Genomic DNA, 18,268 nt, shown 5'->3' on the forward strand with positions numbered 1-18,268 from the left:
TAAGAAAAGGTGGGGCAGCCAGGGGGCGTCGGAGGTGTGGCACAAGGAGTGTGCTGGGGACTGTCTGGATCTTTCTCGGCCTCCAGAGAAACCCAGCCAGCTGCTCCAACCGCGGACAAGGCCGCCCCAGCGTGGGGATCCGGGCGCACCTACTTGACTCCTGGTTCGCTTCTGCTCGGCGCGGGTGCTGAGCGCCTCCTGGCGGCCAGGCCCTGCCCGCGGGCTCGCGGCAGCAGAGGCCCAGGAGGCAGGGTCCCTTGCCCTGGGGGCGGTCTTCGTCCTGGCAGAAGCTCCTTTTGTCCAAGGGTTCCTGGAGACCACTGCTTCTCTGTGTAGACGCGGCCCCTGAGTCTACAGTCTGAGGCCAGGTGCCCCAGAAGCGGCCCCTGAGATGCGATGGTTTTGAGGGTGTCCCGGGGGGCGGCCTCTGTCCCCAGGTGGGGAGTGGGCTGGAGCGTAAACCTCACTGCAGAGTCTGACCTGGGCACCCGGGGCTGGGGGCCGTGTCCTGCATGAGCCCTGGGTACCCAAGGACACGTTTCCAGAAAGGGTACAGGTTGAAGCACACCCACAGCGGCGGGGGGACAAGCAACCAGTGAAAGGGACCCCAGGACACCCAGACAGGACACCAATGGTATCTGCTAGGACTTCCCCTGTGGCTGGTGTTCCAAGAAGCTAAGCCCCAGATGGGGACCCGTGTGCATGGGATTTTGATTGATTGATTGATTGATTGAGGGTAAGTGCTCATTCAGAGCACACCAGCAAGCTCTCCTCTTCGCTGGTTTCACAACACCACCCCTCCTGGTGTTTAGTGGAAAAACCCTGACCCATCCCAAACCAAGGAAGCGTCGGGCGCCATAGCAACAACCACACCACAATAAGATCCTTGCGTGTCGGGACCGTGGTCCCCAGAGAGAGCGCATGACTGACCCTAGTCAGTGGCGGCCTCCCCCAGCCCACTGACCGTGACCCTGCAACTCCAGGACAGCTCAAGTCTGCTCTCAGCGAGCACGTGGCCAGGCTGGAGCGAGTGAGGCTGCTCAGAAGCAACAGGAGGCTGGGCACCGTCGGGGCCCGAATGCTGGGGGCCGCCAGGGCCACCGGGGACGTGCTGGTCTTCATGGATGCCCACTGCGAGTGCCACCCCGGCTGGCTGGAGCCCCTCCTCAGCAGAATAGCCGGCGACAGGTAATCCCTCCTGGGGGTGGGGGAATGCTGTGCAGCCCCCGCCTCTCTCCGGGCATCTGTGCACCACAGAGATGGCCAGGTCCCTGCCGCTGGGGACAGCTGTTTCTAGGTAGTTTGCAGGTGAAGAAGCAGGGGGAGTCCTTCCAGTCCATATCCTTGTGTTTTAGAGCAAGAAACAGCCCAGAGCACACTTTTCTGAGGAGTTATGAATACTTAAAAAATCCTATTAAGTTGCATGGGAAGGGTAATGTCATACAACGGTTATCGTTACCTTTGATGAAAATCTGGCAATTTAATTACAGGAGAGAGAGAGAGAGAGAGAGAGAGAGCGCGCGCATCAGCTGGTTCATTCCCCAAATGCCTACAGTGACCAGAGCTGAGTTGAAGCTGGAGCCAGCAGTCAGGAATTCAACCCAAGTCTCCCATGTGCATGGCTGGAACCCAAAGTACTCGAGGCATCGTCTGCTGCCTCCCGGGGTCTGCATTAGAGGGAAGTTAGAGTTAGGTGCCAAAGCCAGGAATTAAACTCAGGTACTCCGATGTGGGACGAGGGTATCTTACCTGCTAGGTTAAATGCTCATGCTCAAAAAGTCAGCTGTTTTCATTAAGACTACAGCAGAACCCGAATAGGGAGTTGACAGTCTCCAAACCACCCTAGGCCATAGGTTACGCAGCCATCAAGTGGAAGCATTTGATTCTGTGATCAGCAAAGTTTCACAAAGAGCTGGCATTCTTTGCTTCTCTGGTTCACATGAGGGTTCTTCAAAAATCTCATGGAAAAAAGAAATTAGAAGCCAAGTTTATTTTGGTATACACAGAAAGAAATATTGAAATCCAGGGATAATTTTCCTAATACATGTTTTCTGTGAACTTTTTTTACAAGATGCTTATTTATTTATTCAAAAGACAGAGTTATAGAAAGAAAAAGAGAGAGAGAGAGAGAGAGAGAGCGCGTTCTTCCATCTGCTGGTTCACTCTCCAAATGGCCCCAACTGCTGGAGCTCGGCCAGTCCACGGCCAGGAGCTTCTTCCAGGTCTCCCATGCATATACAGGGGCCCAAGGCCTTGGGCCATCTTCTACTGCTTTCCCAGGCCATAGTGGAGAACTGGATGGGAAGTGGAGCAGCCGGGACTTGAACCAACGCCCATATGTGATGCCTGCACTGCAGGCAGCAGCTTTACCAGCTACGCCACAGCACCGGCCACCATACATGTGATTTTAAAATGTCTAATAATTACATTACAAAATAGAAACAGGTGAAATTAATTTTAGCAACATATTTTTGGTAAACCCAACACATCCAATATTATCATTTCAACGTATTATCAATACAAAAGCTATTAAGATTTCCTATACTTTTTTTTTTCACGTATTCCTTCTCTATCCGGGCTGTGTGTTTCACTTCAGCCACGTCTCCGTCTGGACAACCCACAGCTGAGGTGCCAGGTGGGCACGAGGGGCTGGTGGGAAGCCCCAGTGTGGATTGTGTGTGCATCCTCCAGGCGGCGACGGGTTTGTGTCCCTCGTTTGAGCCCGCGATTGTCTGCAGGAGCCGTGTGGTGTCTCCGGTCATAGACGTGGTGGACTGGAAGACTCTCCATTATCAACCCTCCCCCGAGTTGCAGCGTGGGGTGCTGGACTGGAGGCTGGATTTCCGCTGGGAGCCTTTGCCGGAGCACGCGCAGAAAGCCCTCCAGTCCCCCATCAGCCCTATCAGGTGCGCCGGCTGCCTTCTCCCGGAGCGCAGGGGCGGGTGGTACCGGGTGGGTGTGGTCGGTACGTCACTGGGGCCCAGTGACACTCCCGCAGGTAGCAGCGGTGCAGGGAAGTGAAAGAGGCTGACCCGGGATCTTGGCCCAGCTCCCTCACCAGGAAGGAAGAAACCAGAGACGTGGAGGGGAAAGAGAGGAGGGGAGAGCCCGACTGCTCCCTTCTCACACGTCACTCAAACCTCAGCCTCCTTCCCGAACGCCTCTCCAGGGCCCCGCGAGCCCGAGCTAGGGGAGCCCCAGCGTGGTCCCTGGGACAGCAGGCAGGGTGGAAAGTCCTGGGCGGCCATAATCCTCCCTCCACAAAGCGCGACACCCTTGCTTTACTCCAGGCAATGGTGGAAAGCCCCGCGGCCCAAGTGAGCCCAGAGCCCGCTGCAGCCACTGCCCGCCCTGCTGGGGAGCCCCGCCCCGGCCTCCCGAGCGGCGCCTTGGTTCTGAGCTGCGGTCTCTTGTCCCTCTTCTCTGTCCAGGAGCCCTGTGGTGCCCAGAGAGGTGGTGGCCGTGGACAGACACTACTTCCAAAACACTGGCGCCTACGAGCCCCTCATGTCTCCAAGCGGTGCTGAAAACCTCGAACTGTCTTTCAAGGTGCGCCCCAGAGCCAGGAAGGGCAACGGGTGGGATCTCTGTGAGTCTCTGTGGGTGTGGCCTCTGTGGGTGGGGTCTATGTGGGTGTGGTCTCTGTGGGTGGGGTCTCTGTGGGCAGGGTCTCTGTGGTCGGGGTCTCTGCAGGTGGGGGTCTCCGTGGGCAGGGTCCTGTGGATGGGGTCTCTGTGGGTGGGTCTCTGTGGGTGAGGTCTCTGTGGGTGTGGTCTCTGTGGGCGGGGTCTCTGTGGGTGTGGACTGCAAATGGGGTCTCTGTGGGTGGGAACTCTGTGGGTGGGTCTCTGTGGGTGTGGTGTCTGTGGGTGTGGTCTCTGGGTGTGGACTCTGTGGGCGGGGTCTCTGGGTGTGATCTCTGTGGGTGGAGTCTCTGCAGATGGAGTCTCTGCACATGAGGTCTCTGTGGGCGGGGGTCTCTGTGGGTGTGATCTCTGTGGGTGAGGTCTCTGTGGGTGTGGCCTCTGTGGGCAGGGTCTCTGTGGTGGGGTCTCTGCAGGTGGGGGTCTCTGTGGGCGGGGTCCTGTGGATGGGGTCTCTGTGGGTGAGGTCTCTGTGGGTGTGGCCTCTGTGGGCAGGGTCTCTGTGGGTGGGGTCTCTGTAGGTGGAGTCTCTGTGGGTGGGGTCTCTGCAGGTGGGGTCTCTGTGGACGGGGTCCTGTGGATGGGGTCTCTGTGGGCGGGGTCTCTGTAGGTGTGGACTGCAAGTGGGGTCTCTGTGGGCAGGGTCTCTGTGGGTGTGGCCTCTGTGGGTGGGTCTCTGTGGGTGGGGTCTCTGTGGGTGTGGACTCTGCCAGTGGGGTCTCCGTGGGCAGGGTCCTGTGGATGGGGTCTCTGTGGGTGTGGTCTCTGTGGGTGAGGTCTCTGTGGGTGTGGCCTCTGTGGGCAGGGTCTCTGTGGTGGGGTCTCTGCAGGTGGGGTCTCTGTGGGTATGGAGTGCAAGTGGGGTCTCTATGGGCAGGGTCTCTGTGGGTGTGAACTCTGTGGGTGGGTCTCTGTGGGTGAGGTCTCTGTGGGTGGGGTCTCTGCCAGTGGGGTCTCTGTGGGCAGGGTCTCTGTGGGTGTGGTCTCTGCCAGTGGGGTCTCTGTGGGTGGGGTCTCTGTGGGTGGAGTCTCTGGGCGGGGTCTCTCTGAAGGTGTGACTCTCTGAGGTCAAGGCCAAGGCTGCAGAAGGGCTCTGAAGTCCTTGCCCTGTCAGGGCCCACCCGCCTACCTCCACCCCTTCCCCGTCTCCTGCGAGAAGAAAGGCTTCCAGCCGTCCTTTCCCCTTCATACAGCTCACAGAGGTTCTCACGCGGTCTGCATCCACAGCACCCTTTGTGTCTGAGCACACACACGTCAGAACAAGTCCTGGGCAGCTCTGTGCTCCAAGCGACTCCGTGCGTGCCCATCTGACACTCAGCACCTGTTGGGCACCGCCCAGCCTCCCCCGCCTTGGCATCAGACTGGACCCCAGCGCCAGCATCTGCTGGTCCACACGGGCTTAGCATAGCGCTCGCTCCTCCACAGTAACCTCCCAGAGCCCTGTCATGGAAAGTGCACAGACCTGCCGCTGAGAGCGCGGATTAACTCCTGCTGTGGTTTGCTTGAGACCTCACAGACGCTGCTGTGTTTTCTCCCAAAAATTCAAAGCACTCCTTGTGCACGATGAGTTTGCTGGGGCACCTGGGGCATCTTGGGTTTGGGACCCCCAGCCACGGTGTGCTGCTCCCTCCAACCAGTAGCCCCGTATGCGAGGTCAGAGGTTTCCTAGGAGCGAACCTCCTCGGGCCTTTGGGAGAGGGAGCAGAGAGACGCCCCCGGTTGTGGGGGAGACTCGGTGTGAGGACAGCGGGCGCACAGCTCTGGTGCCTAGCAGGAGAATCTCCCAGGCCACCAGGGCCACCCCTCTTGCTGCAGAATCCCACCCGCCGGGGGGCAGGGGGGTGGCGGGCAGGGCTGTGGATCAGCACAGCGGCTTCCAAGTGTGAGCAGGTGTCTTCCAGCGCGGCACATCTGGGCGGTCACCCCAGCTTCCTGCTGCTCCCTGCCCTGCCGGGAAGGGGCAGGTCTGGAAACCCGGAGGATTCCGGTCCGGTCCGGTCCGTGCATTTTGCCAGCCCCTCGCGGCGGGGCGGGGGGCAGGGCCGCCTGGAGGTGGACTGCAGGGCTGTTTCTCTCCCCCCCCACCCCACCCCACTCCCCTCGCGGCAGGCCTGGCTCTGTGGTGGCTCCGTTGAGATCCTGCCCTGCTCCCGGGTGGGCCACGTCTACCGCGACTGGGAGGCCCACTCCCCGCTCGACCAGGAGGCGGCGCTGCGGAGCAAGGTCCGCCTCGCTGAGACCTGGCTGGGCTCCTTCAAAGACACCTTCTACAGGCACTGCCCAGAGGCCACGTCCCTGAGCCAGGTGAGGAGGGGGACAGGTGCGGCTGCTGGGTCAAGGGGGCTTCTGCCTCCTTCGGGACGAGGACGTGGAAGCTTCCGGCTTGAGCTTCCCTTAAGCTGAACGCTGATAATGGACCCTCTTCCTAGTGGGCTTGACCTCTGCCTCTCCCAGCCTCTCTCTCTGCACCCCCCCCATAGCACCACCGGCCTTGGCTGGGACTCCCTGATGGCCATGGGCTGACGTCTCTGAGGTGCAGCCCTTCACCACGGGACCAGAGAAGAGACAGAAAGCAGATGAGCAAGGTCTCCCAGGGCCCTGAGCAAAGTGCTCCAGGCTGGGGAAATTATCCATGACGTGAAACACATACAAAAGCAAACAGAGCAGTAAACATTTGAAACGTCCCCAAACAGTGCATCATCGATGGGGGAGCTGCCGCTTGGCTCAGTTCCTACGGGGTAACACGGACGTGCCGTTCCATGGGATATAGGTTCACTTCCATGCTCGCTGTGCTGGGACTGCCGGGTCCACAGGGATCCAGGGACAGCTCCCACAGTCTGTCACCAGCCCGCACTTACTCAGGGCTGAGCCGGACGTAAGGATCGCCACGGGCTGCTGCCTGGGGAGGCAAGCTGTGCCCCCCCACCCCCCACCTCCACCAACAGCCTTCCCCTGAGTGCAGGGAAAACCTCCGACAGGGCGCCCCCTAGAGGACCCCGCGCCTCCCCTTCCTCTCTGGTCCTCGAGGCTTTGCCTCCCCCACCGGGGATCCAGCTCCCTTCCTCAGTCGCAGTAGCCTCCGGGGCCTGGGGTGTGGGGGCTCCTTGAACGCCAAGATGGCTTTTTGGTATTTTTTTTTTCACCTGGAGAAAGTGCCCTTGGGCTCGCTCGCTCTTGCTCTCTCTCTCGCTCTCGCTCTGTTTCAGACATTCTGCCTTTCAAATAAATAGATAGATCTTTAAAGACTAATGAATTAACACAAGGCATCTTCAAAGAGTTCATGGGAAATGCATATTGTGGAAAAATTCAAAAAAATTTTTTGCACGAAAGTAATCATTTTGTAATTCTATTTCCACGAACGCTTTGAAGTAGTCCCACATGTCCAGAGCGTTTAGAAGCTGACTGGCACCGAGCGAGACCTCGTGTTCCTCACGCCCTCTAGTGGTCACCAAGGGTTGCGTAAGCCCCTGGGCTGTGCCAGGCTCTGTGCGGATCCTGCCAGAACACAGAGCCACAGCTGGATCTGTCAGATTCCTGGTGGGCAGGAGCTTCCTGGGAGGGATAATGTCTGTAAAGATGAGAGCGATCCACTCTGGACACCTTCTCAGGAGAGAGAATGTGTGACATCAGCATCCCCTGTGTGCACGGGTTTGAGTCCCGGCTGCTCCACTTCCAATCCAGCTCCCTGCTCATGCACTTGGGAAAGCAGTGGAAGACGGTCCAAGTCCTTGGGCCCCTGCCACCATGTGGGAGACCCGGATAGAGTTCTAGGCTTCCAGCTTTGGCCTGGCCCAGTGCCAGCTGCTGTGGACATTTGGGGAATGAACCAGCGGGTAGATTTCTCCCTCTCGCTGTCTCTCTTTCCCTCTCTCTGTCATTCTACCTTTCAAATAAAGAAATAAATACATCTTTAAAAAGAGAGAATGCCTCACTCGTGGAGGAAATTGGCCACCCCGAAGACATCTACTTGGTTGCCTGCATGTCACTTCCTGGCTCCACAATGCACATGGAGACTGCACCACACCCAGCTGGGGGCAAAGGACAAGTTTTGCTGCTTGCACAGAAAAGTCATCCAAGCACAGACATGGTCTCTGTACACTGACGACACAGGGGTTTGCGGGAAGGGGTGAAATAGCCGACTGTTGGTGCCGCAGTTCCCTCTAGGGAAGACCCATCCTCTTGTCTTTTGCAAACTCTCTATGCCGGACATGTGATCCTTCCTGCAGCCTGCAGCCGGCTCATTCAGTCCTGATCCCGCCTAGCCACGCCCTCCCTGCCCCAGCCCGGGAATTCCTGTGTGAAACCAGCTTGCACCGCCTTGATGCCAGTGTCCCTCTCCCCCCACCGCAGAGTGAGAAGCTGGACTGCCCGGAGCGCTTGCAGCTGCAAAGGAGACTGGGCTGCCGGACGTTCCACTGGTTTCTGGCCAACATCTACCCCGAGCTGTACCCATCGGAACCCAGGCCCAGGTTCTCGGGAAAGGCAAGGCGTGGTCCGGGAAGATGGGGAGCCAGGAAGGGGCAGGGACGCTTCCCAAGGCAAGAACTGCATGTTCAATGCTCATCCGAGACCCTGGCCAGCAGCCACAGGCTCAACAGGACCTCAGAGGCCCTGAGGCCTTTGCCCACCGCCGTGTTAGCCTCACGCACGCCGCTGGCCAGTCTAATAATCCACCCAGGGCCGCTCACCTGCACCTGTGGGGCCTGCCTCCTGTGAGAGGCCTGGATAACTCACCCTGAGCCACAGTCCAGAGAGAAGAGGGAGGGCAGGGCAGGGGCTGAGGGGACCCAAGGTGTTGTCACAATGCGGCTGGGGTTCATCTCCATGTTCACGTCCACTTTCAGCTCCACAACGCCGGCCTCGGCTTCTGTGCAGACTGCCCGGCGGAAGGGGACATCTTGGGCTGTCCCGTGATGCTGGCCCCTTGCAATGACAGCCGGCAGGAACAGGTATGTGGTCAGCCTTTGCAATATGGATAGGAGCCGGAGGAAGACTTGCAGGAGGCTGACATTGTTCTGGGGTGTGCTATGGCCCCCATGTCCCTAGAGTGCCAGCAGTCCCCAAACTCCGATGATCTATCCCACCACTGCCCACTCTGCCCCTTGTTGTCGGCACAGGCACGGGCTGCGTAAGAACCAGGACATCTTAGCAAGGGGGAGCAGAGAGGCTGTGTAACCAAGCCTCCTGGGTAACAGGTGGGACAAGTGACAGTTAGAGTCACTAGCCCAGGGGTTGCCACCTGATGCCTCCAGGCTTCAGGTGGGGCTCAGGAGAGAGGACGAAGCCCATCAAGTCAGGAGAAGGATCCAGACGCGGCAGGGTCATTCCAGCTCCGTGGGGCCCCTTGTTCATTAGGAAGTCTCCTGTTAGTTTAGGGTATTTCGCCTTCTCAAAATCTCATGGGAGTCACTGGCCAGGGCGGCAGAAAGCCAGCATCGGGGCTGCCCGAGGGTTGGGGCCACCACGTTCCCAGCTTGGGAGATAACCCGCAGCATCTGGCCTGTCCCCAGTAGCATTCCTTTCAGTTGTGAGAGGGGCTTTTGTGTTAAGCTAACAGATCCCCAAGGCCCTGAGGAAGAGCAAAGCCCAATTTCTGAAGCTATTCATTAGACAAGGCCCGGGGAGCCCGGGCAGAGGACAGGACACCTCTTAGAGGGTCTGGAGGCTGGGTGGAGACTGAGGCAGAGGCCACTTCGCAGTGCAGAGAGCAGGCCTGGGCATGGAGGCCAGAAGGAGACGCCCAGGATCTGTCTTCCAGGGCACAGCGGGAGCCACACCCACCTGGCGCAGGCACGAGGACAGAAGTAGAGAGAGCTAAGTGAGGGAGCCACAGGGCCAGGCGGAAATGGCCCAGGCCCTGCAGTCCCCCCAGCCACGGGGGGGGGGGGGTGTTGAACCAGAGTCCCTGCTTCGAGCTGTGGGAGCTCAGCACACCTCTTCCCTCCCCGAGTCTCGGCTTCCTCCCCTGCAGGTGACCATGGCACAGCTGCCTCGCACCGCATCTCACCTCTTGTTGCTTTCTTTTTTTCAGATTTCATCTATTTATTTGAAAGGCAGAGTTACAGAGAGGCAGAGGCAGAGAGAGGTCTTCCATCCACTGGTTCACTCCCCCGAAAGGCTGCAATGGCTGGAGCTGAGCCAATCTGAAGCCAGGCACCAGGTGCAGGTGCAGGGGCCCAAGGACTCGGGCCATCTTCTACTGCTTTCCCAGGCCACAGCAGAGAGCTGGATTGGAAGTGGAACAGCTGGGACTCGAACTGGTGCCCCTGTGGGTGCTGGCACTGGAGACAGAGACAGCCTGCTACATCGCAGACCAGCCCCTTGTTGCTTTCTTTTTTAAAGGAAACTAACCAGGACTCATGGATGCAGCAGTAATACAAAGTAGATGGGTTGAAAGCTCTTCCCTAAAACTCCCAGATGCGATATGCCGGGTAGAGAGGGTGGCACACCCTTTTCCTGCGTGGTTAACAGTATGCACGCAGGAGAGGGAACTCTCCACGGGGCTAAGAATCAAAGGGCACCTGCAAGTGGGATCACATGGCCTAGGCCCCGCTATTCTGCCGGGTGTGAGCAGAGGGTCACCATCAAGTTCAGGGACCCAGGGCATTGGCTGCAGGCAGGGCTCACCCCAGCCCACGAGGGACGAGAAGCTACCTAATTTGAGGGCCTGGTGCAAAACGAAAAGGTGGGCTCTCCAATTACCTGGAATTATTAAGAATTTCAAGACAGCGACAGGGGCCGGCACTGTGGCACAGCGGGTAAAACCACTGCCTGCAGTTCTGGCATCCCATATGGGTGCTGGTTCAAGTCCCGGCTGCTCCACTTCTAGTCCAGCTCTCTGCTATGGCCTGGGAAAGCAGTAGAAGATGGCCCAAGTCCTTGGGCCCCTGCATCCACGTGGGAAACCTGGAAGAAACTCCTAGCTCCTGGCTTCAGATCGGCCCATCTCCGGCCATTGCAGCCACCTGGGAAGTGAACTAGCGGATTGAAGACCCCTCTCTCTCCCTGCCTCTGCCTCTGCTTCTGCCTCTGCCTCTCTGTAACTCTGCCTTTCAAATAAATAAACAAATAAATAAATCTTTTAAAATATAAAAAGACAGCAATGGCAGTCTTCAGCCAACTACGTAAAACCAACAGCACGAGGTCCCATGAGACCACACAGGTGACTCTCAAAACCAATCCTATCCAAGTCACACACTTGACATAAAAGCTCTTCAGGCTGTGTCTAGCAGGCACAGACGGGAAATGGTTTAGCCGGAACATGGCTTCGAATCAGTCTGCACAGACTTCTCACGGTTCAAACCCCCCTCGCGAAGCTGTGCGCCATCCCATCGCAGCCACAAGGGGGCGCATCCCCCCAGCAAACAGTCCCCCAGGCTAGGAGAGGCTGCACTCAGAAAACACACAGCGTTCTGCATGGCCTCGTCTGTGACGTGGAGAAGGGACCATGCCCCAGTGTGTAAATATGCAGGCAGGCGCAGCTGGGGGGCTGGGACTGCAGAGACCAGGGCGAGTGTAGCCGCGGGCAGGTGTGTGGCTCTGCGGACCCCGTCGCATCTGAAGGCCACACTGAGAACTCGGGAGTTCTTGCGGCCCTTCCTTGCTGCACTAACAGCCGTTCCCTCCGCGCCAGCGCTTGGAGCACACCAGCAGGAAGGAGATCCACCTGCACAGCCCGCGGCACCTGTGCCTGGATGTGAGGCGAGAGCAGGTGCTCCTTCAGAACTGCACCGGGGAAGGCCCTGCCGTCCACGCGCAGCACTGGGACTTCCAGCAGGTGAGCAGTGCGGGCGGGAGGGCCCGGCAGGAAGGGGCTGGTGGTCGCGCTGTACCCCGGGCTCTCCAAAGAGGGCCGGGCGTCACCAACATGGGCCTGTCGCTCTGCTGTTAAACTTAGTGGCTTGGTACAAAGGCCGCAGGGAGAGGGAGCAGAGTTGGGCCACCAGCATCCCACAATGTGCTGGCTTATCACAGCAGTGAATAGCCATGGCCTTGATGGGGGGGGGGGGGGTCGTCAGCCCCTCCTTTGAAGTTTATGTGCTCTGGTCACAGCGAGGGTGGTGGCACACACCACAGGAGCGCCCAGCTATGGTGTGGCTTTAGGAGCGATGCAGAGTCCCCCAGACCCAGCAAAAGCACTGACATCGCTGTAGATGGGCGGATCTGGGGAAGCAGAGGAAACGTCCTTCCTTTTCATGCAAATTGCACCGTGAGCATTTATTTCACTATTTTAGTAACATTTGGACTCCGATCACCCTGGGGGAGAAAAGCCCATGGTGCCTTCCAGAGGTTGGTCATCCACAGGGAGGAACCGGGGGGTAAGCACGGAGCCGGAGTGAGGGTCCCAGGCACTGGGAAGGCGATAGGTCAGCCCCAGTGTCAATGCACAGCTTCCTCTCCCCTCAGTCCTCTCTGGAGTGAGTCTGGGTGTTCGTACACACAAATACATTTTCTTTTCTTTTCTTTTCTTTTCTTTTCTTTTCTTTTCTTTTCTTTTCTTTTGACAGGCAGAGTTAGTGAGAGAGAGAGAGACAGAGAGAAAGGTCTTCCTTCCATTGATTTACCCCCCCAAATTGGCCGCTACGGCCGGCGCACTGCGCCGATCTGAAGCCAGGGGCCAGGTACTTCTGGTCTCCCATGCGGGTGCAGGGCCCAAGCACTTGGGCCATCCTCCACTGCACTCCCTGGCCACAGCAGAGAGCTGGCCTGGAAGAGGGGCAACCGGGACAGAATCCGGCGCCCCGACTGGGACTAGAACCTGGTGTGCCGGCGCCACAGGTGGAGGATTAGCCAAGTGAGCCACAGTACCGGCCACACAAATACATTTTCTAAAAGATTTATTTATTTACTTGAAGGTCAGAGTTACACACAGAGAGAAGGAGAGGCAGAGAGAGAGAGAGAGGGAGGGAGGGAGAGAGAGAGGTCTTCCCTCCACTGGTTCACTCCCTAAATGGCCCCAACTGCTGGAGTTTGGCCAGTCCAAAGCCAGGAGCTTCTTTCAGTCTCCTACATGGGTGCAGGGGCCCAAGGACTCGGGCCATCTTCTACTGCTTTCCCAGGCCATAGCAGAGAGCTGGATCAGAAGTGGAGCAGCCGGGACTCGAACCAGCACCCATATGGAATTCTGGCACTGCAGGTGGTGGCTTTACCCACCATGCCACAGCACTGGCCCCCACAACTACATTTTTTAAAATGTTTCTTCAACTTCTGCTTGGTAATAGAGAGAGCAAAATAACCAAACAGAACTCCGTGCACAGATTCTCTTGCAAGCAGGCTGCAAAGGAAGTAAATCCTGTCCTGGACAACTTCAGCTGAGCTTGAATAAGCTCCTTGGGCTCTGGTGACAAGGGAGCCGGGACCCTGCGGGGACAGGTGCAGAGAAGTCTTAAGAGCCCAGGTCAGGCCCTTAAAGGGCCAGTCTAAGCAAGTTCTTAAGAGAGAGATATCTTAGAAACAGTAATTTAAAAAAGAAGTAAAATATGAGTGAGAGATACCCAGCACAGTTTTAGCAGGAAAAGGAACGGGGTACCGCTCATAGCAGCACCACTTACAGTGGCCCGAGAGAGGAGAAATCCGAGCATCCACGTACGAACAGAGAACAACCTGTGCTACACACATATGCTGGAATATGCTTCAGCCCTAAAAAGGGTGACAACAAATGAGGGCATTGTTCAGAGTGACACAAGCCAGATGCGTGCACACACACACACACACACACACAGGTGTGAGATCCAAAGGTGGACGAGGTATAGATACAGAAAGTGCAGCTGGAATTCCCCAGGGCTGTGGAGAAGGGGCAGGGCAGCAAAGTCGTGGCTGAACGGGGACAGCAGGTCAGCTTTGCAGATGGAGAGTTGTGGAGGTCTGTTTCACAACTCTGTGAGTGTATTTAGCAACACTAAACTTTACACTTACACATGGTTAGGATGGCGAGTTTGGTTATGTGCTGGACCACACTTAGTAAAAAAAGAAGACAGGAAAAATGTATGTTACGACACGGATGGACCCTGGAAACACTGTACATAGTGAGACAAGTGAGTTGCAAGACAGCAAACACTCTGTCCTTCCGTTGCTATGAAATTCCCACAGCAGGCGTCTCTGTAAACACAGCGAGCGCCTTAGTGGTTTCTAGTAGTGGGAGGAGGCTGCAGTGTGGCCTAAACACTAATGGGGATGTTTCTTTTTACAGTAAAGAAAGTGGTTGCACAACGTTGTGTAAAAACTGCCAATTATATTACAGTATATCTCAAAAATAAGTAAGTAGCATTTTCAGAAAGGAAGCCGTTTTGTTGTTTTGTTTTTCCTGGAAATGCAGTCTTGAGCAAGGAACAACCATAATTTTCTCAACACAATGGGCTTAGGCTTTCAGTGTGTCCTTGTGTCTTGCTCTCTACTACAGCCTGGTGGTAGCAAGGCTAAGTTGCAGGATTAATGGAGCGTAGAGCTGATGAAATCTGTTTTTCTTTTCTAAAGGCTTATTCAAATATGAAAATCAGGGTTATAGAGAGAGCAGTAGAGAAAGAGAGGTCTTCCATCCACCGGTTCACTCCCCAGATGGCTGCAAGATTCGAGACTGGGCCAGGCTGGAGCAGGAGCTTCATCCGGGTCTCCCACATGGGTTGCAGGGCCCCAAGCACTTGGGCCATCTTCTGCTGCTTTTCCCAGGCCATCAGCAGGGAACAGGATCAGAAGTGGAGCAGCTGGGACTTGAACAGGTATCCATATGGGATGCCAGCATCACAGGCAACTTTACCTGCTACGCCATGATGCTGGCCCCATTTAAATCCTTTTGAAAACAGAAATTTGCAAGTACAGTGATCACAATAATGTCACGAATGTAGTAGCAAGTCAGAACATACTCTTTCTTGGAATTACACCAACTGGAATTTTCTAAGAAATGACACAATTACACAGCAGGTGGTACAGATAATTGGATTAATGACCAAGGCTTTGAATGACACCCAAATTTTAGAGCTACCTAAATTATATTTTATATTAACCAAAATACTACAGTCCCTTTCCAGGCCAGTTCATGCCACGTCAACAATTCTCTTCACTATGAGCACAAATCTTTTTGTTTGTTTGTTTTTTGACAGGCAGAGTGGATAGTGAGAGAGAGAGACAGAGAGAAAGGTCTTCCTTTGCCATTGGTTCACCCTCCAATGGCTGCCACGGCTGGCGCACTGCGGCCGGCGCACCGCGCTGATCCAAAGGCAGGAGCCAGGTGCTTCTCCTGGTCTCCCATGGGGTGCAGGGCCCACTGCCTTCCCGGGCCACAGCAGAGAGCTGGCCTGGAAGAGGGGCAACCGGGAAAGAACCCAGCACCCCGACCGGGACTAGAACCCGGTGTGCTGGCCCTGCTAGGTGGAGGATTAGCCTACTGAGCCGCAGCGCCGGCCCGAGCACGAATCTTAAAAGCAGTCTTTGCTAACTGATTGTGAGCGCCTGGGTTTCCTTTCTTTGCCCTTTTCTGTTTTCAGAACGGGGTGATTGTCCACGTTCTTTCTGGGAAATGCATAGAAGCTGTGGCGCACGGAATCCATAAGGAGCTGCACCTGCGTCCGTGTGACGGCAAAGCCAGCCAGCTGTGGCGATTTGACCAGGTCAGCGCCGTGGATGAACGGTGAACGCCGTGACAGAGGAAGGGAGAATCCCGGGGAAAACTCAAGGGCCCTGCGTGTTTCAGGAAGTGGAAACTTCGTGGAAGAATATAGAAAAGTCTCTCCTTTTCACACCTGATCCTGTTGGTTGCTTGCTGTTTAACAAAAAGATGGAAAATGGATTCATCGTCTTCATCGCTGGGAGGCGATCATTCTTCATACAGGAGATTTTTTGTTTTCCCACTGAGGGTCCAACGTTTGCTTGGATTTCTGAGAAGGGAAAATCCCTGCACGTTCTTGGCAGCACCTCCAGCGCACCGTCCAGCGGGTCAGTTTGTTTGTCTTCTAAGAGTCCTATCTTGGATTGTCCGTGGCCAAGGAAGGAAGAGGATAGCACAGCCCAGCATTGCATTGCAAAGCCTCGGATTGGTCTTATTGGCAGGAGGCTCATGCTCATTGGAAGGGACGGTGCAGAGAGGAGAGGAGTAAGGATGGAGAGAGGACGCAAGAGGGCGTCAGCCCGGTTCTCCAGCTCAACCCAGCCTTGCAAAGACTTTTCTGTTCCCTCGGAACTTTCCACCTGCGCTAGCCCCTCTCCAGCAGGGGTCGCCATAACCACACTCCCCTGCAGGTGGCGCAAAGGGGTTCCCAGGTGAGAGGCGCTCCTCGTGCTTTGGCGGCATGGACACAACCAGAATTAGCAGCCTTTGCGAAGCGACAGACCTCCCTGGGAGGGGAATGCCAGGGTCGGAGCCAAAACTCCTGAGAGGAGAAAAGAGTTGGGTGCTAATGTCGCGGTGGGGGGGAGGGCGTGGCCTTTTGCACCCTCTCTGAGTGCACAGCACTGGTTTGGGACACCCCCAAATGTGCCTACACTCGCGGATGTGGCAAGAGCATACCTCAACTAGAGCAGACGGCATTAACAAGAGCTGGCTGGCGCTCCTCGCTGGGACCTGGCCTGCCTCTTTCAGTAAGACTTGCTGAGAGCAACTGGCACTGCTATTGAGAGCACCGCTCAAGCCCATTTCTCTCCCCAAGGGAGTTAGCGCTCCACATGGCCAGCTTAGAAGCCTCCTCTCCTTACGGCTGCCTCAGGACACAGCATGTTTCAAATGAGGAAAGCAAGGTAGCAGTGTGAATTTCCAAACAGTAGTTGTGGGAATTCTGTATCCATTCTCCACCTGCTAAGTCCATGGCCCACTGCGATTATCCCTCCTTAGAACACAGCTAGACCAGTGCAGGCTAAACAGCAGCCACTGACAAATTGTGTCCATTTCAATAGCAGTTCCATACAAATTTTAAAAGCAAAAGTGCCCGGATTGCACTGGCCGCATTTGGAGCACTCCATAGCTGCACATGGTTATTGCACTGGACAGCACAGACACAGAACGTTCCAACAGCAGCCGCTGGTCACCTGGACAGTCCCAGCTAATGGAGTCAACATCCCATCTAGAGAAGAGACTTCAGCCTCTGTCTTCTCACTTTGGCTCTGTCCTAACACAAATTCCCCTAACATCCTGAGGCTGAGATGGAGCTAAAAATCCTCAGACAGCCACCTTGTAAAGATACTAATGGTTGGGGCCAGCATGGTGGCGTAGTGGGTAAAGCCACCACCTACAATGCCTGCGCCGATTTGTGTCCCAGATGCTCCGATTTCCATCCAGCTCCCTGCTAAAGGCCTGCTTAGGACAGTGGAGGATGGCCCAAGTGCTTGGGCCTCTGCTACCCACACAGGAGACCTGGAAGAAACTCCTGGATCCTGGCTTTGGCCTGGCCCTGCCTGGGCCATTGCAGCCATCCGCGGAGTGGACTAGCAAATGGAAGACCTATCTGTCTCTGTCTCTGCTTCTGCCTCTCGCGGTAACTCTGACTTTTGAATACAATTAAATCAATCCTTTAAAAAAAGATATTAATGGTTGAAGGATAAAAATTAAACAAGACCTCTATTTTTTAATGAACCTTGATTTTGGCGTTGTGGGTATTTGATGTTGCTGGAGTAAATTAATATAATTAAATAAAAGACTGAATTCAATTGTTTGAGTTGTATTTGGTAGTAATTAACAAGAAGACCCAGATGGCTTATTGCTTAATTGGTCGAACAAAGGAAGAATGTGTTTCTTGCTTCCCTAACCATCCCCTTGATTTATTGCTTTATTACAGAAAAGGCTGTCAGCTCAGTCCCTGGCTGGTGCTCACAGACCCTCAGTTTAAACACAGCAGATGCCTTTGTTTAGTTCTAAAAGAGCCTTCTCGTCCTTAGGTAACCAGTGCTTGGAGCCCCTCCTCTCCATGAACTCAGCATTCATTTTACTTACAATGTTCGAGTTAAGGTAGAGAGATTTGACATTTTAGAGATTTGAGTCCCAAGAGTTTGATTTATCTTCTCTACTGGAATTTATGGTTAGACTTTATCATTTGGGTTTTTAAAAAATATTTTAAAAAATTTATTTGAAAGGCAGAGTTACGGCGGGGGGGGGGGGGGGAGAGAGAACTATCCACTGGTTCACTCCCCAAATGTCTGCAATGGCCAAGGCTTTGTGAGGCCAAAGCCAGGAGCTTCTTCCGGGTCTCCCACATGGGTGCAGGGGCCCAAGCACTTGGACCATCTTCTGCTGCTTTCCCAGGTGCATTAGCAGGGAGCTGGATCAGAAGTGGAGTTGCCAGGGCTCAAACCAGCGCCAATCTGGGATGCCAGTATCACAGGTGTTGGCTTAACCTGCTGCAACACAACGCAGCCCCAGTCATTTGTTTTTTAAGATCGAATTTTGCTGCCACCTCCTCCAAGTTCACCATCATTATTAAGTAACCCGCGGTGGCTTGAAGAGGAATGTTCAGCCAGCCATCTAGAGTTCTTGTTTTTATGCCATTTCAGAACAGTAGTAACAGATGTTATTCTGGCCAGGGGGAGGGGGGAGGGGGGGCTGATCTATTTCTGTTTTTGTCTCAATGTCAAATATTCCCCTGGCAAACTCAGACTTCAGTCCCTAGAGACACTGAAGAGTCCCCCAGATCCGTGACAGTGAT

The 18,268-nt window shown here is 55.4% G+C and overlaps 1 protein-coding gene across 2 annotated transcripts in view; it reads left to right on the forward strand.

The window, feature by feature from the left end:
• GALNT15 (polypeptide N-acetylgalactosaminyltransferase 15) overlaps positions 1-17,276 on the forward strand; it is a 30,095-nt gene extending 12,819 nt beyond the window's left edge. Inside the window, exons 3-10 of one of the 2 annotated variants that reach the window (XR_011388396.1) lie at positions 984-1,188; positions 2,739-2,906; positions 3,432-3,549; positions 5,754-5,948; positions 7,995-8,113; positions 8,489-8,593; positions 11,278-11,421; positions 15,125-17,276. Coding sequence is in view for 1 of the 2 variants with exons in the window: in XM_008266043.4 (XP_008264265.3) it covers positions 984-1,188; positions 2,739-2,906; positions 3,432-3,549; positions 5,754-5,948; positions 7,995-8,126; positions 8,489-8,593; positions 11,278-11,421; positions 15,125-15,271 (1,214 nt within the window). In the remaining variant the exon portion in view is untranslated. Of the gene's footprint in view, positions 1-983; positions 1,189-2,738; positions 2,907-3,431; positions 3,550-5,753; positions 5,949-7,994; positions 8,127-8,488; positions 8,594-11,277; positions 11,422-15,124 lie in introns of both variants that reach the window. The other variant, XM_008266043.4, reaches the window with a different exon arrangement.
• The last annotated feature ends 992 nt before the right edge of the window (positions 17,277-18,268 follow it).

This window comes from Oryctolagus cuniculus, chromosome 4 (genome assembly GCF_964237555.1).
Source record: "Oryctolagus cuniculus chromosome 4, mOryCun1.1, whole genome shotgun sequence".
NCBI classification, from domain to species: Eukaryota; Metazoa; Chordata; class Mammalia; order Lagomorpha; family Leporidae; genus Oryctolagus; species Oryctolagus cuniculus.